At 38.3% G+C, this 24435-nt stretch overlaps 2 protein-coding genes across 2 annotated transcripts; one reads left to right on the plus strand and one right to left on the minus strand.

Moving 5' to 3' along the window:
- Positions 1–1360: 1360 nt before the first annotated feature.
- Positions 1361–7606, plus strand: Cbr-glna-1 (the record flags this gene model as incomplete). Its single annotated transcript, XM_045242029.1, has 13 exons — positions 1361–1405; positions 1583–1742; positions 2379–2685; positions 3001–3170; positions 3233–3481; positions 3528–3678; positions 3760–3859; positions 4431–4640; positions 5213–5461; positions 6002–6186; positions 6292–6450; positions 6495–6601; positions 7221–7606. 13 exons carry the CDS (start codon positions 1361–1363, stop codon positions 7604–7606), a joined length of 2478 nt encoding a protein of 825 aa, XP_045092626.1.
- A 6089-nt stretch (positions 7607–13695) lies between these two features.
- Positions 13696–22734, minus strand: CBG04265 (the record flags this gene model as incomplete). Its single annotated transcript, XM_002630290.1, has 8 exons — positions 13696–13890; positions 14265–14458; positions 14759–14807; positions 14855–17682; positions 18120–19112; positions 19468–19817; positions 20144–20226; positions 22510–22734. The coding sequence occupies 8 exons, from the start codon at positions 22732–22734 to the stop codon at positions 13696–13698; spliced, it is 4917 nt and encodes a 1638-aa protein (XP_002630336.1).
- Positions 22735–24435: the final 1701 nt, after the last annotated feature.

The following is a 24435-nucleotide window of genomic DNA, read 5'->3' on the forward strand; positions in this document are numbered from 1 at the left end:
TTCTTTTTTTGGACCTCGAATTGATGTCGAAGAAAAAAAACACAGCTACAACGAGGGAAATCGAAGTTTTGAGTCCATGGAAAACCTGGAAAAATTGACAGCTTTGGACGCAATTTCCAGTTCCTGGAGGCTACTTTGAACGCGGCATTATGAAAGTTCCTCTGTTAGAGACAATAAAAATTTTTAAAAATTTTTTCATACACAAAAACAGCTGTCCCTTTGAATTTATGCTCATATTTTTCCGAACGTTTTTTTTTCGATTTTTCAATTGTTCTAAATTTTTTCCGTCTACCGTACTCCACTCCTTCGAATAGAACTCTTTTTCCATATTCTCCAAATAAAAAGAAAATGACATCACTTTTTTCTCATAGTCAATGTGTTTATTTTTACGATCAACACACATATCAATACTGTCGGCTCAGTTCAAAGAGGAGACCCTGGGAGCCGCTAAAAAAGAGCACATGACCTAGGGATTTTTTTTTGTTGGAAAATTCAGATTTTTTGTAATTTCGAAATTTCAAAAAATTGGCCAAAAATCAGCAGAAACTGAGAAAAAATTCTCAAAAATTAGACATTTTTTGGTTACAGTATTATTTTTCTCTCGAAATTTACAAATTTCCCCTTTTTAACTCAAAAATTTCTATTTTCGATTTCTCAGAAATTTGAAATTTCCTAATTTTCTAGGTCATCAAAATCTTGAAGATCCACGTTTTGACCCCAAAAATTTGCTGTTTCAAGCCTTCCTGTCACGTGGAATGATGACAAATCACCCAGATTTTGTTTTGATGCTTTCCAGAAACTTCAGTTTTTTGCATCATTTTAAGTGTTTAAAATTAGAAGAAATTCACAAATTTCGAAAAATTGAATTCAAAAAATCTGAGATTTTTTCGCCTTTTCTTGTTAAAAAATTGAATTTACTGCGAATTTTGTGATTAGAAAAGGCGAAAAAATTTCAGAATTTTTAAAAATTCTAGAGCTTTTTCTTCAATTTTTCAATTTTTTTGAGTCGAAATTCCTATTTTTCCTATTAAAAATCATGTTTTTATAGTTAAATGATGCAAAAATTGAAATTTCTAGGCATTTTTTTTGGTTCTCCTCATCCCTATTTGCTCAAACTTTCCATTGTTTTCCTCTAACCACTCTCTCAACTTCCCACGTGGCGGATCAAAGGGAGTAATGGATACTAAGTAGACGATGGTGGCAGAAAACCGATTTTTTTTTTGAAAAGAAGAAGTTCAAATAGTTTCTCCACCTCCCCCGAATCATCGCTGCACTCTAATCCCATTTGACGATATAAATGTGAAATTTAGAATGACAGAGAGCCTTCGATTTCTCATCTTTTATTAGTTCTGTTGGAAAAATGTTTGAGTTTTTGACTCAAAAAATTGGAAAAAAGTCAAAAGTTGTTAGTTTTTTTGCTGGGAAAAAATTGAATTTTCGGCATTTTTTTCTCTATTTTTCATCCATTTTCACTAGTCTAACACTCTATTTTTCACTCTTTTTTCACTCGATCTTTACTTTTTTCTTTTAATTTTTCTTTTTGTTTCAAAGTTTGAAAATCTGACATTTCCATTTTTTCCAGAAGCTGCCCCAAATCACTCAAATCACTGTGAAGATGTCAATGATGGATAATGTTGCGGAGAAGGGCGGCATTTTCGACGCGCTACGCGTCGATTCCAACGATCCGAACGATTCGTTGAGAGAGGAAGCGTCGACGACGCCGAAAATTGATGAGAAGAATTGTAAGTGACCCAAAAACAACGAAAAATAACGTCAAAAATGACCCAAAAATCACATATTTTGAGTCAAAAAAACGTCAAAAATGACCCAAAAAGCACAATTTTTTGAGCCAAAAATCAACAAAAATGATAATTTTTGGGTCGAAATTCAGTGGAAACGAGGATTTTGGATCCAGCAACCGGCAAAAAAGCTTAAAATCTGAAGTTTTTATCAGAAAATCTAGTCGAAAGCCATAATGTTTAATAATATTTAGCTGGAAAAAAGGGCGGAGCTTAAAAAAAAGATGCCACGCCCCTTTTCTTTCCGAACACAGAATTCTCTGCTGACGATAGCGATCTTTAGTCTCTCTCTCTCTCTCTCTCTCTGCGCTCGTTCCTATAGGCTCCGCCCACTTTTCGGACTCTGCTTTTTTTTGCTTGCAAGCGGCGGCGACGGTAGTGTTTCGTTTTTCTGGGATTCTCAATTTTCAAACATTTTGAAAATCAACAATTTTAGGATTCTGAGATATTGAGATTATAAAATTCTGAGAATAAGCTTGAAAATCTAGAAATCTGAAAGTCCTGGAGTCATAGAACTTCAGAATCTTATTCAGAATTCGGAATATCAGTACCTTCTGACTTTTATTCCTAATTTTGCAGTGGAATACATTGGAGAAGTGCTGGAACGCAAGAAATCGGTGGTTCCCTTCCTCACCCAGACGATCAATCAACTCGCATTGGTGAGAAATGAGAAAATGGAACGAGCTGCTGATCTGATTTGTACGCTCTTTCGTCTCCCGCACGGATCAACTGATTGCTCATTCTTCCGACTGATTAAAGTGCTCCGATCGTTTGGAATATGGGAGAATGATCCACGTCTCAAACAGATGTTCGATCGAATGAAGAAGCATGACGAGGAGAATGAGGACTCGAGACAGTGGGCAATGTCACAGGAGAAGTTTAAAGAGTGAGTTGTTGGAGCTGAAATGCTCTAAAAATTAGGAAATTAGCTCAAAAAATAGAGTAGTTCATTCGTTCTCAAAACAGTGGCCTAGAAAATTGACTTTTATGATTTCTAGGTCACTAATAGAAACCTTTTTGAATGCTGGTTAAGCCTAACCATCTAAAAAGTTTTCTAGGGATTTTGAAAATTCAAACATTCTGATTATCAACCGAGATACGAAAAATTCGAGTTAGTGGCCTTGAAATTGGGGTTTCTAGGCCACCAAAAGTACAGTACTACATTTGCTCTTGCGCCTTTAAATGTCCCTTTAATTTCCAGAATAATCTTCCCGTGCACAATTCTGATCTCTCGTACACTCCGCAATCAGCTAATTATTCCGTCGTGGCTCGAGTTCACTCAAATGATCGACACAATTTTTGAATCATGTCGTGAATCCAAAGAAGGTGAGCTATTATGTTTTTATTGCGACCTACAGTACTTATTTTGTCGTTAAAGTTACTCAGAAGGGGTACTGTCGCAAGAACGAGCTTAAAAATCCCCGTGTTTGCAGGCGAAGTGGCTTCGTACATTCCTCAACTGGCTCGACAGAGTCCACACACATGGGGAATGTCGATTTGTACGATTGACGGACAACGATTCTCGTTGGGTGACTCAAAAAAGAACTTCTGCCTTCAATCCGTCTCCAAAGCGTTCAATTATGCAATCGTCGCTTCGGAAATCGGATCACACGTACTTCATCAATATGTTGGACACGAGCCAAGTGGACGGCTCTTCAATGAGATTTGTTTGGATTCTAATAGTAAGTGAATGAAATTTTGATTCTCCAAACGCTTTCAATTTTCCAGACATGCCCCATAATCCACTGATCAACGCTGGAGCGATCGTCGTCACCTCAATGATCAAACCGACGCATTCGATGGCGGATCGTTTCGATTTTATGCTCAAACAGTACAGAAAACTTGCCGGTGGTGGACATGTCGGATTTGATAATGCTACGTGAGTCTTTTTGTGCAGTGGAGCGCACTTTCTGCGGTTTAAGAAAAAATCATCCTTGCTCCAATGACGATATTTCTTCAGATTCCTCTCGGAACGAGACACGGCCGATCGAAACTACGCTCTATCGTACTACATGAAAGAGTATCGATGCTTCCCAGACGAATCTCAGGTGTATGAAAAGGCAAAGGTTTTTCTTTTTTCGACCCCAAAATATTAGCTTTACATGTGAATCACACTCGGTTTACCCTAATCCTTATTGTTGGTAATGTAATTGCAAATTTGCTCTAACGCACCTATAGATAGGCTCCGCCTCTTTAAAAGCAGCGCGCCTCAAGCTTGCGTTGGGCGGAGTTCAGTGGAGCGCATTTACATCACCGTGTATGTGTCTAGTCGAAATCACTAACGTATAATACAGTACCTCAGTGGAAGATAGTAAATTTTGGAATTCTAAAAAAGTAGACCAGAATTTTCAGATTTGGCTGAAAACCTCAAAACTATTTGAGGTTTTTTTCAAGCTATGTGCCTTTAAAGATGTGAAGGTGTTTTTGAAGGCGCATACCTCAAAAATTACAAAAATGAAGCTCTATTTTTGGTCAGTATATTCTGAGACTTGAGACAAATTTACTAATTTCAACTGGGAAAAATCAGTATGGTTTTTCCGGGGTACTGTATATCATTATTCTTCCTTCGTTCCACTCCTTGGTTTTGCGCCAATTCCCACTTCCATCTCTGACCATCTCCTATCTTCACAGGGACTTCGTGAGGAGCTCGACCTATATTTCCAATTGTGCTCATTGGAAACCAATTGCGACACCGCGGCGGTGATGGCTGCCACGTTGGCAAACGGAGGAATCTGTCCGCTGACGACGGAGAAGTGTCTCGGATCCCGCCCATGTCGTGATATTCTTTCGTTGATGTACTCGTGTGGAATGTACGATTACTCCGGAAAATTTGCGTTCCAGGTGAGAGTCACTGTTGGTTACTGTACCTACAGTAATCCTAGTTTTCTAGAAAGTATATCTCTAGATGCCTACTGTAATCCTCATCATGTATGTTGAAAATTTATTTAGGGCAATAGGATTACTGTAATTTCTTTTGAAGTTCCTACCGTAACCCATTTTGGAATTTTTGGGTTACTGTAATCCTTGGAACCTAACCTACTGTATCTACTGTATCATAAATAATTGCCAATTTCATTTCAAAACACGAAAAGCTAAGATTTCTAGAATCGGAAATTCGAAAATCTGAAAATTCGTATTTCATAGAATCTTAGAACCCCAGAATCTGAATCTGAATTTTGAGCATCCAAGATTTCAAGAATCCTAAATATCAGAATTTCAGAATTTAGGATTATAGGAAACTGAGAATCTTGGAATCGCAGAATCTCAGAACCTCAATATCTATTAATCTAAGAAACTAGGAATCTAAGAATCTAAGATCTAGAATTCTAAAACTTCTAGAAACCTCAAATTCTCAGAATCTGAAATTCCCGAAATTGAGATCTCAGAATGTATAAATCATTTATTTTTTCCAGGTCGGACTTCCAGCGAAATCCGGAGTCTCCGGTATAATGATCGTTGTGATTCCGAACGTGATGGGCATCGCTCTCTACTCTCCACCACTCGACAAGACTGGAAACTCGTGTCGTGGTGTTGCATTCTGTCGTCAACTCATCGACCAGTTCAACTTCCACAACTACGATTCGCTGCTGCATCCGGACGACTCGCGTAAAATCGATCCGCGACGAAAGATCGGTCCACGTGAGAACGAGACGATTGTGCAGGTCAGATTAGTCGAAGAATTGAGTTTTTCTTTTGCCGACTAAACTTGACTGAATATTGATTCTTTTTGGGGTTAAAATGGGTTAAAAATGATTATCATTGACCTAAAATTATCATTCATTACTTTTTTTCTACCGTTTTTTCTTTTCACGGTTTAAGATGGTTTCAGAAATGATGTTTTTTGTTTGAAATTTTTCCTAGTTCATTTTGGGATCGATATTTTTCGACCCACTAAAATCAAAATGATAGGATTTGAAGAGCACCAAAAGATGGTTCAAAGTAAAAAGCTGTATCTTCTCTATGAGAAAAGTTAAAAGCTATGACCTTTTTCATAGTCTTGGTACAGCTTTTTAAATAGCCTCATCTTGTAGTGCTCTTCAATTTCTACAATATCGATTTTAGTAGGTTCGAAAGTATTGATCCTGAAAAAAGTCATGGCCGTTTTGAGCTCTTTCATTTGTCGGCATTTTTAACCTTCATTTACTCCCTTCTAACACCTTCTTTTCACTGACCTAACTTTCCACAAATCCCTGAATTTCTAGGTCATGTACGCGGCGAAGAACGGAGATTTGGATTCGCTCCGTCGAATGTTCATGCAAGGAGCCGATCTGAAAACAGCCGACTACGATAATCGTACGGCTCTGCACGTGGCAGCCGCCGAGGGACGAATCAAAGTTTGCAAGTTTTTGGTGAATATCGTTGGAATTCCGCATGATGTCAAGGATAGGTACGTTTTCTAGGCCATGTGTTTGAATTTCCTAAAGAGGTGCCGTTCTATTAAAGTATTTACTGTATTTTGAACCACAGTACACCATTTCCAAACATTTTCCAGATGGGGACGCTATCCACTCGACGACGCACGTCAATTCAAGAACAAAGAGGTGGCTCTCTACCTATTCCGTCTCCAATACCCCACAAAACGAATGCCAGAGAATTGGTTCGAAGTGGGCGGAGACTTATTGGTGTCGGAATTGGAAAACGCCGCTGATAAGTGAGTTTATTTCATATGTGATGACCCGAAAATTTTAGTTCCAGCATCGATGACAACGTTGAGAGTTCTGGTGAGGATGAAGGAATTACTGGAATGTTGACGGATGATTTGGAGAAGAGAGAATGGGCACTTCATGCCAATGGAAATATGGGTTAGTGTCTTTTTTCTGGGGTTACTAGAGTTTCTGAAGATCTAGCTTTTACAGTAATCTTGCCACTTTTTGTAGGGTTATTGTACTTGACATTAAAATTACTGTAGACTGAGCAATCCCTAGATTATGGTACCTCTAGCAGTCTTTTCTAACTTTTAGAAGGATAACAGCACTATGGATTACGGTATTTTTTGACAGCTCGGGACTGCACTTATGGTAACCCTATCATTTCAAGAATCATTGGATTATTGTATTTTTTCTGGGATATTACCGTAGCCCGACTAATGTCAATTAATTTCGTTTCTTTTTGAAACGCGTTTAGAATTTTCCGGATTACTATAATTCCTGTAAAACTGACAAAACGAGATTACTGTACCTTTGGAAGACTGTAGGTTTCAAAAAGGCCAGGATTAATATATTTGAGGAACAATGTAATCTACTGACTACTGTACTTACCGTGACTTTCAAGCTATATGAAAGTTTTAGGATTACTGTAGTTTATAGATTATAGCATCTCAGAATACAGTAGCCTCAGTTTGTAACCATATCACTTTGAATTTTTTAGATTACTATAGTTTCTAGAAAGCCAGGAACACTGTTCTTATCATAGACATTCCAGGAGAAATCAACTACCAGCTGGTTCGCCGAAAGTCATCCAAAGCTCCGCCCACTCCCGAACAAAAACCCCTGACATTTGGATACGGATCCCTAGCCAAACATCACCCGGAAAAGCAGCACCACCACGAAAAGAAGAAGCATCATGCTCCACAGTCCCAACACGAGCCACCACAACATTTATTCCATAACGGAGCAGGAGGACATCATCTGAATGGAAATGGAGTGCATTCGAATGGACATCATCATCTGCCGAGCCACGTGATGATGCTCAATGGAGCAGCCGGTGGGCTCAATTCGAGACGGCTCAGTTCGCCAATGGAACAGGACGAGGATAATGTGCGTAAAAGCTCCAGTTCACAGGATTTGATGAAATCTCTGGATGTTTAAAAATCCTGTCGTTTTTTATTGTTTTTCTAGACGAAATTTTGATATTTAAAATCTCGGGTTACTGTAGTTTATGGAGAGCTAGAGGTTACACTAGCTAGGAGCTTTAGAATAATGAAGAAATAGCTGGGGTTACTGTAGATTCTGAAAAATAAAAAGCATAGGATTACGGTAGGTTAGGCATACTGTAGTCTGAGCAATCTCTTGCAAAACTCTAGTAGCTTATATCTACTTTCTAGAACGATAGCATTACGGTGTACTCTAGATTACTGTAGTTCCTGGGATTTCAAGATTACTGTGCTTACCGTAACCCTAAGGTTCCTGTAGTTTGCTCCGGATTACTGTACCTGCTACAACAATCTGAAAGTCCTAGGATTACTGTAGTCTCATAGATTACGGTACACATCTCAGAATCTACAGTAATCTTATAGTTATCTAGCTACCGTAATCCTTTCTGGACGCCCACTACAGTAAAATATCACCGTGGGTTACTGTAGTTTGTGAATCTCTAGAATTTATGGTTGAGGGTAACTGTACCTACTGTAACCTTACTACTACAGCAGCCGGAAAGTCTTACGATTACTGTAGTTGCTAGGGGAGAGCTACTGTGTCTACCGTAACCCCTTACAGTAATCCTCAGTGAGCCATCCTCACCATTCTCTCATTTTTAGGAAATCGTGGTGGTGCTAGTTAATCGATCCAAAGAGATGTTAGAAAAATCAGCCAGGTTTGACCTAGTTTTAGCAAGTTTGCCCTATTGATAATATCCCTTTTTGGTTCTATTAACACTGTCTCTAGCAAGCTCGATGAAAATGCGCTCTATTGAACAAGTCCAATAGAGCGTATTTGCATCATTTTTAATCATAACTCCCTGATTTATCGATTTACCGATTATTTTTTTTTACTTTCAGAGGGATTGAATCGCACCCGAACATTGAGAACATGTCGTGAATTAAATGAAAGCTTACTACAGAAACAATATATCGTTTTATCCAGAAAACATTTTTTTATCTTTCGATTTTCATTGTATCCCATTCTTTTTTCCTCTATATTATCTGACTACGTATCTTCTGGATACCCCCAAATTGATTCCCTTTGAAATTTCACCCCCCAAAACCGGTCATTCCCCATAATTTCAGTTCTTTTAATGCCTGTGCCTTATTTTTGTTGTTTCCCGTTTAGATTGATCTACAGTAATCCTTGGAAAATTTCAATTTTTTGGGTTACTGTAGCCAGTGAGGTCATCCTGTTCCAGAACTACAGTAATCCAAAGCCTTTCAAGCTTTGGAGCTGGAACTACAGTAATCCAAGCATTGAAGCCTGTCTAGCCATTGGATTACTGTGGTTTTCAGTCTACCGTAACCCAAAATCCATGATTTTTCCTAGGATTGCTGTAGATTGCTCAGCCCTCCCTCCCTTCCCTACCCAAAGCACTCAGATTTTTAGTGCTTTTCAATCAAAAATTGCTTGTTTTTTATCGCCTTTTTTGCTCTTTTTGTGTTCCCCATATCTCTAGAATTTACAAATAAATGATTTTAAAAAACCTAATTCTTCACTATTCTATTCGCTATCAGAGAAAAAAATTACGTTTTCAAATTTTCACGTTGAAAAAAATATTTCTACGTGAGCGCCTGGTTGTTTCTGATGACGTGGAATTTTTGTCCAACAAATTTTTTTCAAAAAAAATGTATTCCAAAAAAATCCGAGAAGGATGCTCTCCGTTTTGAAAAAGGTTAGTTTTTTTGTAGAATTTTGCGATAAAGATCGGGATTTCTGAAATTTTGAAAATTTGAATTTCTGAGATACTGATAATCTAAAAGTACGAAATTCTTAGATTAGAAAATTCTGAAATTCTGGAATTAGGAATTTCTGAAATTCTGAAATTAAGAAATTCAGATGATCAGACATTCAGATATTTGGAATTTCTGAAATTCTAATATTCTGAAAGACTGAAATTTCGAAATTCTGATATTCTAAAATTTTGAATTCCTGAATTTCCGAATTCTGAATTTCTGAATTTCTGGAAATGCGGAACTTCAGAAATCCAGGAATTGAGAAGTTCCACCTTTTCAGAATTTCGGAAATTCTAAAATTCTGAAAGTTGTTTTTGAATTTTGGAAATAAGGAAAACCTGACATCTGGAAGTTCTGAATTTCTAAATGTCTGAATTTCCGAATTTCTGAATTTCCGAATATTCTAAAATCTGGAAACCAGCTATTCTAAATTTTTAAATTTCCCAATTTTTCAGACTTGCGAGAGAGTCGCAGCCTCGAAAGGATCCAAAAAACCCCCAGAGCTTTCTGAATTTCGGGAAAACGTTGAAACCAGGGATAGTGTCAGGTGGCTGTGGACGGCGCATACCGGCAAACCTTGGCAGTCTGCCTCGAAATGTGTAAACCAGAACTATCGGGAAAAAAACTGAACCTAAACTTCTCTAAGACTCATAAGTCTCTAGCGAGCAGAGACGGGGTCGTTTTTGTCTTTCAGTTTTTAAGGGTGGTACAACTGATTAGAACTGCAGAAAGTTCTTGAATTTTGTACCGGCGTTTTGAGTCCCAGATACTGTATTTTGGCAATTCAGCCGGACGCTCGGAAACTGAGGGAGCATTCCGGCTCCATCTGATACGTAAGGTCGTCACGATACTTTTTTATCAAAGGCGAGCACTCGTACCCACCATCTGCAATTTTTCGCCAATAAACCTTGAGGAATCTATCTGGAGCTGGGTGGCTTGTTAGATTCTGCTGATAGGTGTACGGATCCTAGTAACCCTGGGTAAACGTATTATTGCCGTCTCTCGGGTTTCGGCCTGTTTGCAAGCGATACCATTATGGTGTAAATGCGGAGATGGATATTTTGACTGAACCGAAATCCATTAAGCTCTGGGGGATGGGAAGGACAACGATCAGCAGGTACTAATTTTTTTTGGCATTTTGAAATTTTGAAATTCCAAAATTCTGATTAGGAAATGAAAACAAATTTTTTGATTAGGCAAAAAGAGGAAATATAAATGAATTTTTTGGAATTTTTGGATATTGTAAATTTCTGAAATTTGGGCATTTTTATAAGGTTTTGGAGTTTTAGGATATTTCGAAATTCTGGAATTCTAAATTTCTTAAATTCTGAACCTCTAAAATTCTGAAACTCTGAAATTCTAAAATTCTGAAATCCTAAAATTCCAAAGTTCTGAAATTCTGAAATTCTAAAACTCTGAAATTCTAAAATTCAGAATTTCTAAACTCACGAAGTTCTGAAGTTCTGAAATTCCGAACATCTGAAAACCTGAAATTCTGAAATTCTGAGTTTCTGCAAATCTGAAATTCTGAAATCCTGAAATTCCAAAATTCCAAAATTCTGAAATCCTGAAATTCTAAAATTCTGAAATTCTGGAATTCTGCATTTCTTAAATTCTGAAACTCTGAAAAGCTAAAATTTTGAAATTCTGAAATCTTAAAATTCTAAAATTCAAAGTTCTGACATTCTGAAATTCTAAAATTCTAAAATTATAAAATTCTGAAATCCTGAAATTCCAGAATTTTAAACTTACAAAATCGTGAAGTTCTGAAATTCCATAATTCTGAAATTCCAAAGTTCTGTACTTCTGAAATTCCAAAACACTGAAATTCAGAAATTTTAAACTTGCGAAAACCTGAAGTTCTGAGATTCTGAAATTCTGAAAATCTAAAATTCTAAAGTTCGGAAATACTAAAATTCCAAAATTCTGAAATCCTGTAATTCTAAAATTCCAAAATTCTTAAATTCTAAACTTGCGAAAACCTGAAGTTCTGAGATTCCGCACATCTGAAGACCTGAAATTCTGATATTCTGAATTTCTGAGATTCTGCAAATCTGAAAATTCAGAAATTCTAAAATTCTGAAATCCTGAAATTCTTAAATTCAAAAATTCTGAAATCCTGAAATTCCAAATTTCTAAAATTCTGAAATTCTTAACTTATGAAATTCTGAAAATCTGATAACCCGAAATTCTCAAACTTCTCAAGTTTTCATATTTTTTGCAGATATCACAACTTGACAAGGCTGATGTGTCCAGCGGATCCAACGGAGATCGAAACGATTCGATGGAGCTCAAAGTGAGAAGAAAAAACTATTTTAATATTTTTGAATTTTACTGATTTTTTCGAATATCTTTGAATTCTGTTATTTGGAAAAACAATTTTTTTTTGGAAGCCTCAAACTCTCACAATTTCAGAACGCCTTTTCCAACAGCTCCATAGACGTTTCCACAAAATCCGAAAATTGGGACAACCACGGTGAGAAGAATGAAAATTTTCGAAAAATTATTTTTAAAAATTTTCAGAGGGACTTGGACTAACCCGAGAGATGTGGATAAATTTGGCCTGGATAATTATTTGAACTTCATTGATTTTTTTGTGTTCTCTTTTTCTTCGGTTGTCGTTGTGTTTTGGGGATTTGGTGTCGGGTAATCAGTCATTTTCTCGGAAAAGCAGAAAATTAGACTAGAAAGCTCAAAATTGGACTAAAAACAAAGATTGGTCTAAAACAGATAATTGGACTAAAGCAGATAATTGGACTAAAGCAGATAATTGGACTAAATAGTAGGAAATAGGACTAAAATCTGTACATTGGACTAAAACATGGACTTAAGTGTTTGGACTAAAACCTGGAAAAGTGGACTAATAAAAATTACAATGGTCGAAAACAAAGACAAGAATGTTCCAAAAATGGTTTAAAAATAATGATCAAAGGTGAAAAGTGAAGTTTATGATATCGGGAAATCGAAATATTTTAAAAATTGACTAGAAAATTGGACTAACGTTAAAAAAAATTGGACTAACGTTAAAAATTATGTTAAAAATTGGAAGTGTTTTTGACTTAAATTTAAATAAGAACTTTCAAAAAAATCTCTGGTCAAAATAAAGCAAAAAATATAATGGTCAAAAAATTAATGTCAAAAACTAAAAAAAAACGATTATAAACGATAATAAACGATTTAACTTGGATATGTTGTTGTTTTGTTTCAATGTTTCGTCCGCATAATCTGAATTTGAAATAAGCTCCGCCCCTCTTTCATGGAATCATGGAAAAAATCTGAAAGGGGCGTGGCTTAGAATTGCCTCACAACTTGGGGTGATAAAATAGAAATATTATAGAAAAATAGCTCTCGGAAGAAATCAAAAGTTCCTGGGAATCAGAAATTCTGGAAATTCGTAAAACTGAAATTCGAAGAAATTCAAGATATACCATTTGACCCATTTTAATAAAACCATTAAAACCATAAAACCATAAAACCATTAAAACCATAAAACCCATTTTGAAAATTCTGAAATTTCAAAAACAAATTTCATAATTGCAGAAACTAGGGATTCGGAGAAATTCTGAAAATCAGAAAAAGCCAGAATGTCAAACATCCAAAAATTGAGAAACTGAATAATTCTGAAATTCTAAAATTCCTAAATTTACAAAAAAAATCAGAAAATCGAAGAAACTTCTTGGAATTTAAATTTGAGGAAATTCTCTGAAATGTTTTTCTCCAAATTTTCCTGTTTTCAAGGACTTTTTTGATTTTCTAGATTTTCAATAAATACGATTTCTCATTACAAAAGGATCTTTAAAAAATTCAAACTTTTTTATTAAATACAACTTTTTGTGTAAAAGATAAACAACAAACTCTGGGAAAGGGGAAATTTTGGGACATTTTCCAAAATAAAAATTAATCACAAAATAAAAATTGGGACCAGTAAAAGTTTTTGGGGCGAAGATTTAAAAAATTGGGTGGGAAAGACACTATACAGTCGACATGAGCAAAGGCACGGAAAAGGGTTCGGGAAGTTGTTTTTTGGGTTACGGTAGTTTTGGGTTACTGTAGCTGGTAAGGCGTTTCTGTTGTAGAAATACAGTAGTCAAAGCATTTTCCTATTGATTACTGTAGCCAGCAATAGGATTACTCTACCTACCGTAACGCAAAAAGCACAAAAAAACATTTAAAAACGAGAAGAGATACCCAGAATTTGGTAGAGCGGTTAAATAAGGAAAAAAGACGCGCACCGAAGTTTCGAGATAAAGTCAGTTTCAAATTTTTTTTGAAAATTTAGGAGAAATGGGTTACTGTTTTCTAGTACTTGGTGGCGGCATATTTATTATTCGAGCCGCCGGAGCTCGAGTTTTGTCGATGACGTCCGCCGAGTGTGTAGTATCCGGTCGGATCGTTTGGATACGAAACGTATGGAGTCGTTGATGGAGGACGTGATTGAACTGGAGCTTGTGGTGGGACCTCTTCGTGTTGTTGGGAAGCGGGCTTGGAGCCGACCTAGAATTTATTTATATAGATGGTTCTCTAATGCTTTTTGATAGCTTTGTTCTTCATTTTGAATGTTTTGTAAAAGTGGATTTCGAATCGAGTTACAAGCTGACTTGACATTTATTCGCTTATGCCTGGCACGTCTGTTTGACAGTCTACTTTCAAAGAGAAGAAGAATCCAACAAGTTTAAAATTTTGTATCATTTTGTAAAACTTTTTAAGAGCTACATTTCACACTTTGAAAATCCAAAAATATTGTGTTCTAAAAGAGTTATGAGCCTTTGAGCAAAGCTGATTACCACCTAAATTTTTAGGTCTCAAAAAGAGTTAAAATTTAGGTCTCAAAAATATCTGAAAAGTGAAGTAAGATACCACTATCTCACCTTCGAATACCACTCGGCATAGGTGGTCTCACCGACTCCTCCCGGTGGTCCTTCCATATTTCCGTTCGGGTCAACTGCTCCGGCCCCTGGAGCTCCGGAAGCGTTGGTGACCTTTGTAGATGCTACAGTGGTTTGAGAGTAGTATCGTTGCGGATGGTGGTAGGAGGCGTTTTCGAATCCTTGCTTTTCACCCACTGAAAAATTGGAAATAGTGATTTAAGAACCCTAATAATCATAAGAATTTAAATAAAAATTAGAATTCTGTGAATCCCAAGGATCTGAAAAATCCTGAGAATCCAAAGAATCTAAGAATTCAAAAAATGGAAGAATCTAAGAACCTAATTGAAAGGACTTAAGAACCTAAGAATCTCGGAATCTCAGAATATCAAAATCTCAGAATTCCAGAAACTCAGAATCTCAGAATCTTAGAATCTAGGAATCCTAAGGATCCTAAAGTCCTGAGAATTCTAAGAATCCAAAATCTAGGCACTTACACATTCTCGCGGCATATGACATATGATGATCAGCGACTGGATAGTGGGTCTGAAAACGGTATTATCAATGGAGCAAACTTTCCAACTACCACTTACATAGCTTCTCTTCTTGCATCCCTTACAACACAAAAAGCAAATGCATGTCACAGCGATGATAGAAACAACAGTGCACAAAGCAATGATACCAATATTTCGCCACATTGCGGTATTCTGGAAAATGTCCTCTTCGGATGGTGCAGTTGTTGTGTCGACCTCGGTGACTCTAACAGTGGATGGCTCGATTTGGAATGCTCCAATCGGTCCGCGAACTGCGTTTTCTTCAACCATGGATTTTATTTCCATTGTCTTGGCGGTGTCTTCAGAGGCCACAACTTCAAACTCGGCAATAACAGATCCCTTCTCGTATCCTAAAATCTTTGAAACTCGCATTCCCTTCCATCGCTTAGCCAGCAATTCGTCAATGGACATTGTGACTTCCTTAGTGAATTCTTGATAGAATCCAGTCTTCGGATCGTTGAGAGCATCGGTGAATTCTCTGTTAAGAATTCTGACACGAAGTCCGTAGCGACGTTTTGGCGATACTTCTGGCTCGTAGACAGTGTAGGATGGCTTGGTGGACATTGGTGGCATGAGGACTTTGGTAGTTGGGCGAGTTGATCCAGATCCAGAGGTGGCGACCTTTTTGATAGCAGTAGTGGTAGTCTGTTCGGTGGTAGTTGGCATTTCTGTTGAAGTAGTGGTAGTATCCTTGACAGCAACCTTCTGCTCCGTACACTTATTCAAACAAATCTTCGACTTGGATCTCAGTGGTGTCTCCTGATGTTTCCGAATCTCTCCATTCTTCTCGATAACTCCGCCGAATGGAGAATACAACAAGAAGACGCATTCCTGAAGATCGACATCGAATTCATCGTCACTGTGAAGTTCACGAGAGAAGTTGGCAGTTAAGAATCCATTGACATAGGTGGTCTCCACATCGAAAATGTCTTGTTGCTCATCGACAACTGGTCTACCGTAGTTTGGCATGAACTGGTCGGTTACCATCACTGCGTTGTTCTGGATTCCAATCACTACCGCATCGGCTGCAGCCATATTTCCATCGGTGGAGAATCCGAGAGCTGTCCATTGGCTAGTTTGGAGAGCTCCGTGGATCGAGAATCTGGCGACAGAGCCGTCAGAGATCCAGGAGATAGTGTAGAGACAATCGTCGGATTGGCATCCTTCGGGGTGGCGGATGGATCCCTCACAAGTTGATTCCAAGTGCATTCCGTGGACTGTTGGGGAAACCTTGGCTTCTGATTCCGATTCGGAGGGTTCAGAAGTCTCAGAAGTGGTCTCAAAGAAGTTGATCGACATAACACCTCTTGCATTCTTTCCGTGATACTTCATAGCATTTGCGAAGAACTCTGGCGACGCCTGAATCGGAGCACCACCTGTGGTATGCACGTAATTCATCGGATCAGCTCCCTTGGCCCAGATCACTGTCATTGGAGCATTGACAAACGAGTTGTCCCATTTCTCCTCAGCCTCCAATTTCTTTCTAAAGATCAAAGTAGTGACTCCATCCTCCTGGAAAGCAGCAGCTGACGTTAGCGAGTTCTCTCCTCCAAAGAATGTGTCCTCCATTGGTGTGGCCTTGGATGGAGAATACATATCCATAATACGAGCACGTCCATTGGCAACCATTCCAACTACCATATCGGCACAATGCATAGCGCTAGTGGCGACTCGGGTGGCTGCTCTACGAACTCGTCTCGAGATTGGAGCCTTGGTTTCATGAGCCACTGCTTTGCCGGACTTGTCGCATAGGCAGATCTTGGCAGAAGAGACTTGAGGTTGGACTTGATCATGGTATCCGATTGGAGTCTTTGGATTTGTGAAGTCCGAACTCTTTCTAGCCAACACTCGTCCACCACCAACTGGGAACAGAAAGTAGTGGCATTCATCGAGAGCTACATCTGTCTTGGTATCCTTTGAAATAAGTTTTCGGGTGAACCAAATAGTTTGCATGTCGTCTTCGACTCGTCCTCCGAGGTTGTAAATATCTTGACGATCGGCTGGATCGATAGCTGGGAGTTGTCTGCCATACGCGAATCGATCAACGATGTACGCCTTTCCATCGAAGAACCATCCAGTGTACATATCAGCATTTGTCATCTGTCCATCTCTAGAGAATCCGATACCGGTCCATCTTCCAGGAGTCTTCGCGGTGATTTCGAAAGTTACTTCGTCCGATGTCGCATTCCATTTTGCAATGTAGTCACAGTCAGTGCCAGTGCAAGACTCTGGGAAGCGGTATTCATTGGTACAGGTGCTTGGGGCCGATGACGTAGTTGACTTCTTCTTCTCTCCTCCAGAACAGCTTCTAATACAGACTGGCTTGTCTGACGCCAATGGAGTGCTCAGATGAATTGATACATTTCCATACTGATCCAACTTTCCTCCTGCAATTGGATAGAGCATTCTCCAACACTGTCCATCGTTGAATTGCTTATCAGTCGAATCTCCAGTATTCACTTTTCTGGTGAATTGAGCTCTGAGAACTCCATTCGCGTGTGCTGCACTGCTCGACTTGACATTCTGCACCAAATCCATTGCTGGCTGATCATATCCTCTGCTCTGCATATCATTCAACTGAATCTTTCCTCCTCTGCTTGACACAATGATCATATCGGCGTCGAGCATTGTACCATCCTTACTGAATCCAACACCAGTCCAAGAGTTATCTGTGACACGGGTTTCTAGAGAGAACTCGATTTCATCTGAGTCCTCTTGATAGTTCCATGAAAGCTTATATTCGCAATCCGAGCATCCGGCTGGATAACGGAAGTCGCCGTAGCAAACGTCACCGTTAACACTTGGTGGTGCGGTTTGAGTTGGCACTGGAGTTGTTGGGATCGCAGTTCGGGAGGTTGTTGTTTGGGCTAAAAATCAATGATATAAAATTTGAACATTTTGGTTGAGAACTTTTCTAGAAAAGGTGTATTTTGTGGCAGAACCCAAAAAATTTAATTTTTCAAAACAAGTCATGATTATACTCATTTTGAAGCCATTAATGAGATGATTACAATGATATAATTTTCATTAAAATCGAATGCACACGAAGAGAGTTATGAGCGATTTTTCCATTTTCGTGGTAGGACCCAAAAATTCAAATATCTCAAAAGTTTGAAAGTAAGCCATGGTTACACTTATTTCAAGCTTTTGACAATCCAATTCGGATGGTATAATTATTCCAAAACTTGGGCAAAAATAAAACGAGTTATGACTCTTTTCCGACTTTCGTGGCAGAACCCGAAAATTCCAAAAATTTAAAATGTTATCTTTATACTAATAGTGAGCCCTTATCAAGACAACTCACCATCAGTTGGGCAATCTCCCCAATAGACACATTGTCCTTGTGGGTTTCTCGCATATCCTTGAAGACAAGCACACGCCGCTGACCCACAATCGGTACACTCGGATCTGGTGAAAATCGAAACACAATCAGCCTCACAAACTCTTCCACACTCGTTAAGCGTCTCATTCAAACTGCACTCAGCCACCAACACCTTCTGCGTAGTCTTTGCAGTTTTTGTAGTCTCCACGGTCACCTCATTTCTATCAATGGTACTCTGTGTGGATTCTTCAACCTTTCGCGTGGTGGTCTTCTCATCGCGAAGCTCTGGACAGTCTCCCCAATAGATGCATTGACCATTGTGTCGGACATAGTTGTCAGCGCATGTGCATCCAGGTTTCTCACAACTTGCTGGGCATGGTGCAGTGTCATACATATTGGCACAGGTTGGCTCACAAGCGGTTCCACATTTTGCCCAAGTTGAATTGGCAGCACAACTCTCCTCATTCTCAACAGTCTTATCACAGAAATCAAAAGGAACACAGACTTCTTGATCGTTGGCCATTCGGACGAAACCCTCTTTACAGATGCATCTAGGGGTACCACAAGAGTTTGGACAGTTTGGAGTGGTCTCTGGGAAATGGGTCCAATCACAAGAGTGCTCGCATTCTCGAGAACTCTCCGGACACTCTGACCATTGCTCATTTGGTCCGCATTCTTGCTCGCCTGCGTCGTTTTGCTCGCGAGATGTGACATTTGTGATGATTGAGGAGATCGTGGAGGTGGCTGAAGATTCAGTGGATGGGGAAACATGTCGATTGGCAAAGTCGGCGGCAGTTAATTCACACGTGGCATCTGGACTCTTCCATCCGAGTGCAATCCATGATTGTCCGGGATAACGAAGGACGAATTCGATTTCGTCTTTGAGAACACGCCAGTAGATTTTGTTGCCTTGATCCTCGCGTTTCTGATAGAGAGTTTCGTCGAAATCGGCGACTGAACGGATGCTGTCGGATTCTGGAAAAAAGAGTTTGATAATTGGAATATTTTGCATTTTTTTGTTTTATAGTTTTCTAGAAAGCTCAAATAATTCTGCGGAAATTTGAAACCAATCTTTTGAATTTCGGAATATCTCGCAATTTCAGAATTTCAGGCACTTCAGGATTTTCTTAAATTTTTAATGTTCTAGAATCACTGAAGTTCTAAACTTTAAGAATTTCCGTATTTCTTGAATTTTCAAAATTTCACAATTTTCTTGGAACTTCTGAAATTTTGAATGAATGGAAATCTGAATTTCTAAACTCTTATTTTCGAAAGAAAAGTTCAAGTCCATCTCTGTAAATCTGTATATCCAGGTGTCCCTCCAACTAACCAAGTTCACAATTCTTTCCATATCGACTCGTCGGGCAGAAGCACTGTCTTCTCGGCGCATCTCCACCCAATCTACAGTATCCCTGGACTCCACAATCATCGTCTTCTTTGCATTCATCTTGGAATTGACACTCGTTTCCAAAGAAACCATCAAAACATTGACATTTTCCATTCATTCTATTTCCATTTCCAACACAAGTATCACCATCTGGAATCTCATTTACGATATTGATATCGGCACAGGAGAAGAAGAAATAGGAGTTTCCGTATTCGGTTGCTTGAGTCGTCATTCGAATCGCACAGTCTTTGCACTCGAAGTTTGGCGGGAGTTCCACCTTTTTCGTCGTTTCTCTGAAAATTATTCATCATTAGAGAACCTTTGGAACCTTTTGAGCCTAAATTCTAGGAGTTTGCTCGAAAACTAGCCGAGTTATGGTTTTGTGAACTTTGAAACCTACCAACTTGTCCCAAATTATAACTTGATTAATAGCTGAAACTCTGATAATACTGAACATATAATTTTCAAAAAATATCCGTCTAAAACTAGCAAAGTTATAGGTAACTTAGCTGTGAGGTCCCTTAAAGTCTACATACTTCCTTCATTTCTGAGCTACTGAACTATAAAAATAGGGCTAAAAGAATTTGAACCATATTAAGAACAAGATTCTGCAACTTACGTGACATTGAAGGCGTCGTTGAAGTTGGTGAAAATGGCGATTGGCTCGTCAGACGAATTCAAGACTTCCAATCGGATTCCTCCCTGAAAAAGTTGATTACAAAGTGCTGGGACATAAAAGAACGGTTTTATCAAATTTCTGGCGATACAAATCTTGAGCTACCCGGTCACAAGTTTCCCACTTAACTTTCAACTTTGAGCACATTTATCTCGGTTCCTGTAGAAGATATCAAAAAGTAGTCAATTGATGGAATGTTTATCATAATATCAAAAATATTTTATTAGTTGATCACTTTTTGATATCTTTCACAGAAAATGAGATAATTTGGTTTAAAATTAGCAGACATTCTATGATGTTAGCAGACATTCGATGACGGGTTACAACTAGATTTATGCTCCCAAGTTTCTCAATTTTTTTCAAAGTTCCCCCATTTTGAATCCCAAATCATATATCTTCTCAACACCCCAGGAAATCGAAACCTCCTGTGGGGTTCCTCAATTAATTTATTTTTCCAATCTGTCGAAAATCCCATCCAATGATCCGTGCCTACATATTTTTTTCTGTCTTCTCCTCTCTCACTAGTCAATCTCTTTTCTTTTCAATTTCTCAAAAATCTAGGTCATTTGATTGCGACGGCGGCGAATGAAGAATTTTTTGGATTTCTCATCACTCGAAAAAAAGACAACACAAGCAACATCAAAATCTCTTAACCCAGTTCATTTTAACGGAGAAAAATCAGAATTGACTCTTGACGTTTTTTTCGGTTTGAGACAACAAAAATAGTCTGCGAAAGGGATTAGATAACAAGTCAAGCACGTTTTTTGGCGGAAAACCAGATAGGTCAAGTCAAAAGGTGGTCTTCCCAACTGATGTGTCCTTTTTGAACTCAAAAACCAAAATAACAGAAATTGAAAGTTACCACTATTTTTTTGATTCCTCATACCTTTTTACCCCACTCCTGAAACTTTCAGCTCTCTAGCTCAAAGTGTCGTCAGATGTGGTGTATTGTCTGCAAATACCAAACTACTGTAACACCAAATCTTACGACACTTTGAGTTAGAAAGCTGAAAATTTCAGGATAGGGGTAACAAAATATGAAAAATTTGTTCTTGATTCTATTTTATAGTTTCAGCTCTGAAACCCTAAAAATCCATTTTTCTCAAGTCAAAAATCATCATGAGAATGCGACTTTTCGTGTTTCAAACTCAACGTATCAAAAAACCAAGTTTATCACTAGATTCATCGTATTCTAGTACCATTACCCTGGAATTTTCAGCTCTCTAGCTCAAAGTGTCGTAAGATTAGGTGTTTGCGTACAACGCACCAGAGCTTACGATACTTTGAGCTAGAACTGAAAACTTCAGAGTAGGTGTTAAATTTAATAGGAAATCAAAAAAATTTTTTTCATGATTTTCAGTGAGAAGCTCAGAAAATTGCCTTTCCAAATATTTGACTTTACACAAATCTATCTTTTTTCTAAATTCTCATGAAACGGTCAATTCCTTCCGATTCCCCTCTCTTCAATCCGTCCCTCAAACAGTAGTAATATAAAGTGTATTACATAATAATGCATTCGACCCGAATTGGTCGTTTTTCTCTTCTTCTTCTTCTTCTTCTACCAATTAGTGTCGGCGTTTTCTGGAGGAAAAAGAAGAGGAAGAAGAAGAGGAAGGAATATAGTGGATGGCATTGACCTGATCATAAACTATAGATATCACAGAAGACGCGAGAGGGGGGACTTGTCAATCTTTTTGGTTTTATCTGATGAACAAAAGATTACGGTAGTACATTTGAATGAAGGTCCTAGGAGCCATACAGTCACAAAGTCGAAAATTGAGATCACACATCTGGGGAAAATCGAAATTTGAAGGTCAAAAAGTGTTTTTCAGAGGAATTTTCGCTGTTTCAAACCGAACAAATCAAATTCTACGCCAAAAAAAAACCTATTGAAGCCCGAAGGAATTGAACTTGTGGGTATTCTGCTCCAAAGTCAGATTTCTTACCGGTGGCGCCACTCACATAGCGAAGCGCGGCACCCTAGCGGCGCCCGACGCATCCACCGCGCTCACAAGGATGGCTCAGGCGGGAAGAGGATAGAGTTTGAAGCCAAAAACCCACAAGTTCGATTTCTTTGGAGGTCTATAGGTTTTTTGGGCGTAGAATTCGATTTTTGTGTTTAAAAACGTCAAAATCGCTGGGACACCCCCTTTTTGAATTGGAAAAATGCAATATCAAGAATTTTTTGATAAAAACGTCCAGCTGATGTTTTCATCTGGGTGTAAAACTTTGGATTTCAAAAGCTCGTAATCAACTGGGAAAGGAAAAAAGCGCCCAGATGCTTCTACATATAGACCTTTCTAACTCACCATATGCGGCACGGCGACAAACCAGCTCATTTCAATCGTGGATCCAGCTTTCATGAAGGTTCGGATACCCTCTCCAGGCGCTGGTTTCTTGACTCCACATGGCGGTTGACTATTTGATGAGCTGTAGAAATCGAGAGCCGGTGCTCGTGCCGGTGGATAGACAAGTTTGATGTGTGCTGTGGCTAGAGATGCCAGTAGCAGTGTTAACACTGCTCGTATTAACATTTCTGAAAAAAACATAATAAGGTTGAAAGGAAGTCAGAAGGTCCAGAAAACGGAAAAAAAACGGCGGCACCGAAAACAATTTCAGAATGAGTCATATTTATATTCATTTTGAAGCTCTTAACAAGTCAATTTGAATGATATAAATATCATAAAGTTTGAATGAATATGAAGCGAATTGTGAACGATTTTCCAATTTCGTGGTGGGGTCCAAAAGTTCGAAAAATCGGAATATTTTCTGTTGTTCAAAATATTTTGTTTATACCCATTTTGAATCTCTTCTGAAGCCGATTGAAATGATATAAGTTTCCCGAAATTTGGACAAAAATGAAACGAGTTGGGAGCAATTTTCCATTTTCGTAGTGGGACCCAAAAATCCAAAAAATCCAAAATTTTGAAAATAGGCCATGTTTATATTCATTTTAAAGCTCCCAGCAAGCCAATTTGAATGATACAAGTAACATACAGTTTACATTTATATGAAGCGAGTTATGAGCAATTTTTCGATTTTTGTGGTGGGACCCTAATATTCAAAAAAAACCGGAATTTTTCAAAACTAGTCATGTTTATACTCATTTTGAAGCTCTTAACAAGTCAATTTCAATAGTATAAACATTACCAAATTTGGACAAAGATGAAACGAGTTATGAGCGGTGTTCAGATTTTCAAAACTAAGAAAAGGCATAGTTACAAAAGTGAAATCGAAACTCGAGAAAATTTCAATACTTATACCTCCCAATTGTCAGAAAAAAACCGATTTAGAGGTGTTTCAAGGTAAGTAAGTACCCCCGAGAAATGTAAACATGAACATTTTTTGTTTCGGTTTCAAAAGTGGTTTGGGAGGGAGGGATGAACGTTTTGAAGACGTCAAAAAACTGTGAAATAGGGAAACAAAAAGAAAAAGATTTCTGAGAACGAAAAGTGGTAGAATAACAAGTATTGCGTTGTTGAAAAGAAGCAAAAAAGATTCGGATAAGTTATTGGCATGACAGGATTCTCCACACCCCGATCATATAATGTTTGGGATTTTATAAGATGGATAGGATTGGAAAAGAACAAGTATGCTTTCAAGCATTATGAATCGAGTTTTGGGTTTAGAGGATAGTTTTCAGACGATAAACATGGTAAAGTAGTTCAAATAGTCAAAATCGAGAAAGAAAAAGAAAGAAAACACAAGGATTTTACTAGTTCGAAAACCTATAAACAACATTCTAGAGCAATTTTCGAGGTTCAAGGTCCGAAAAATAAATTCTACGCCCCCAAAAACTTATGTACCCCAAAAGGAATCGAACTTTTGAGTCGTCTGCTTCAAAGTCAGGGCTCTTACCCACTGCGCAGACGAGCCACCGCCGCGCGCGACGCCAACTTGCCGACCGCGCATGCAAGGGTAGCTCAGGAGGTAAAAGAGCTGACTTTGGAGCAGAAACCCCACAGGTTCGATTCCTTTTGAGGTATGTAGGTTTCTCGGAGCGTAGAATTCGATTTTTTGGGGTTTTAAACCTCGAAAATCGTATTGGAGTTCAGTTTTTTAATATGGTAAAATGGAAAATTGATTTTCGAAAAGTTTTTCAAAGCTCTATGAAATCAGAGAGTGACCATCAGTAACAACATCATGGTCATAAAGCAAAAAAGTAGAACATTGGAAAAACAGATAGGAAAGGGGGGGGGGGGCGAAAAAAGATTCGAGATGTCCGAATGATGAGA

Source organism: Caenorhabditis briggsae (genome assembly GCF_000004555.2).
Source record: "Caenorhabditis briggsae complete genome, chrII, whole genome shotgun sequence".
Taxonomy (NCBI): domain Eukaryota; kingdom Metazoa; phylum Nematoda; class Chromadorea; order Rhabditida; family Rhabditidae; genus Caenorhabditis; species Caenorhabditis briggsae.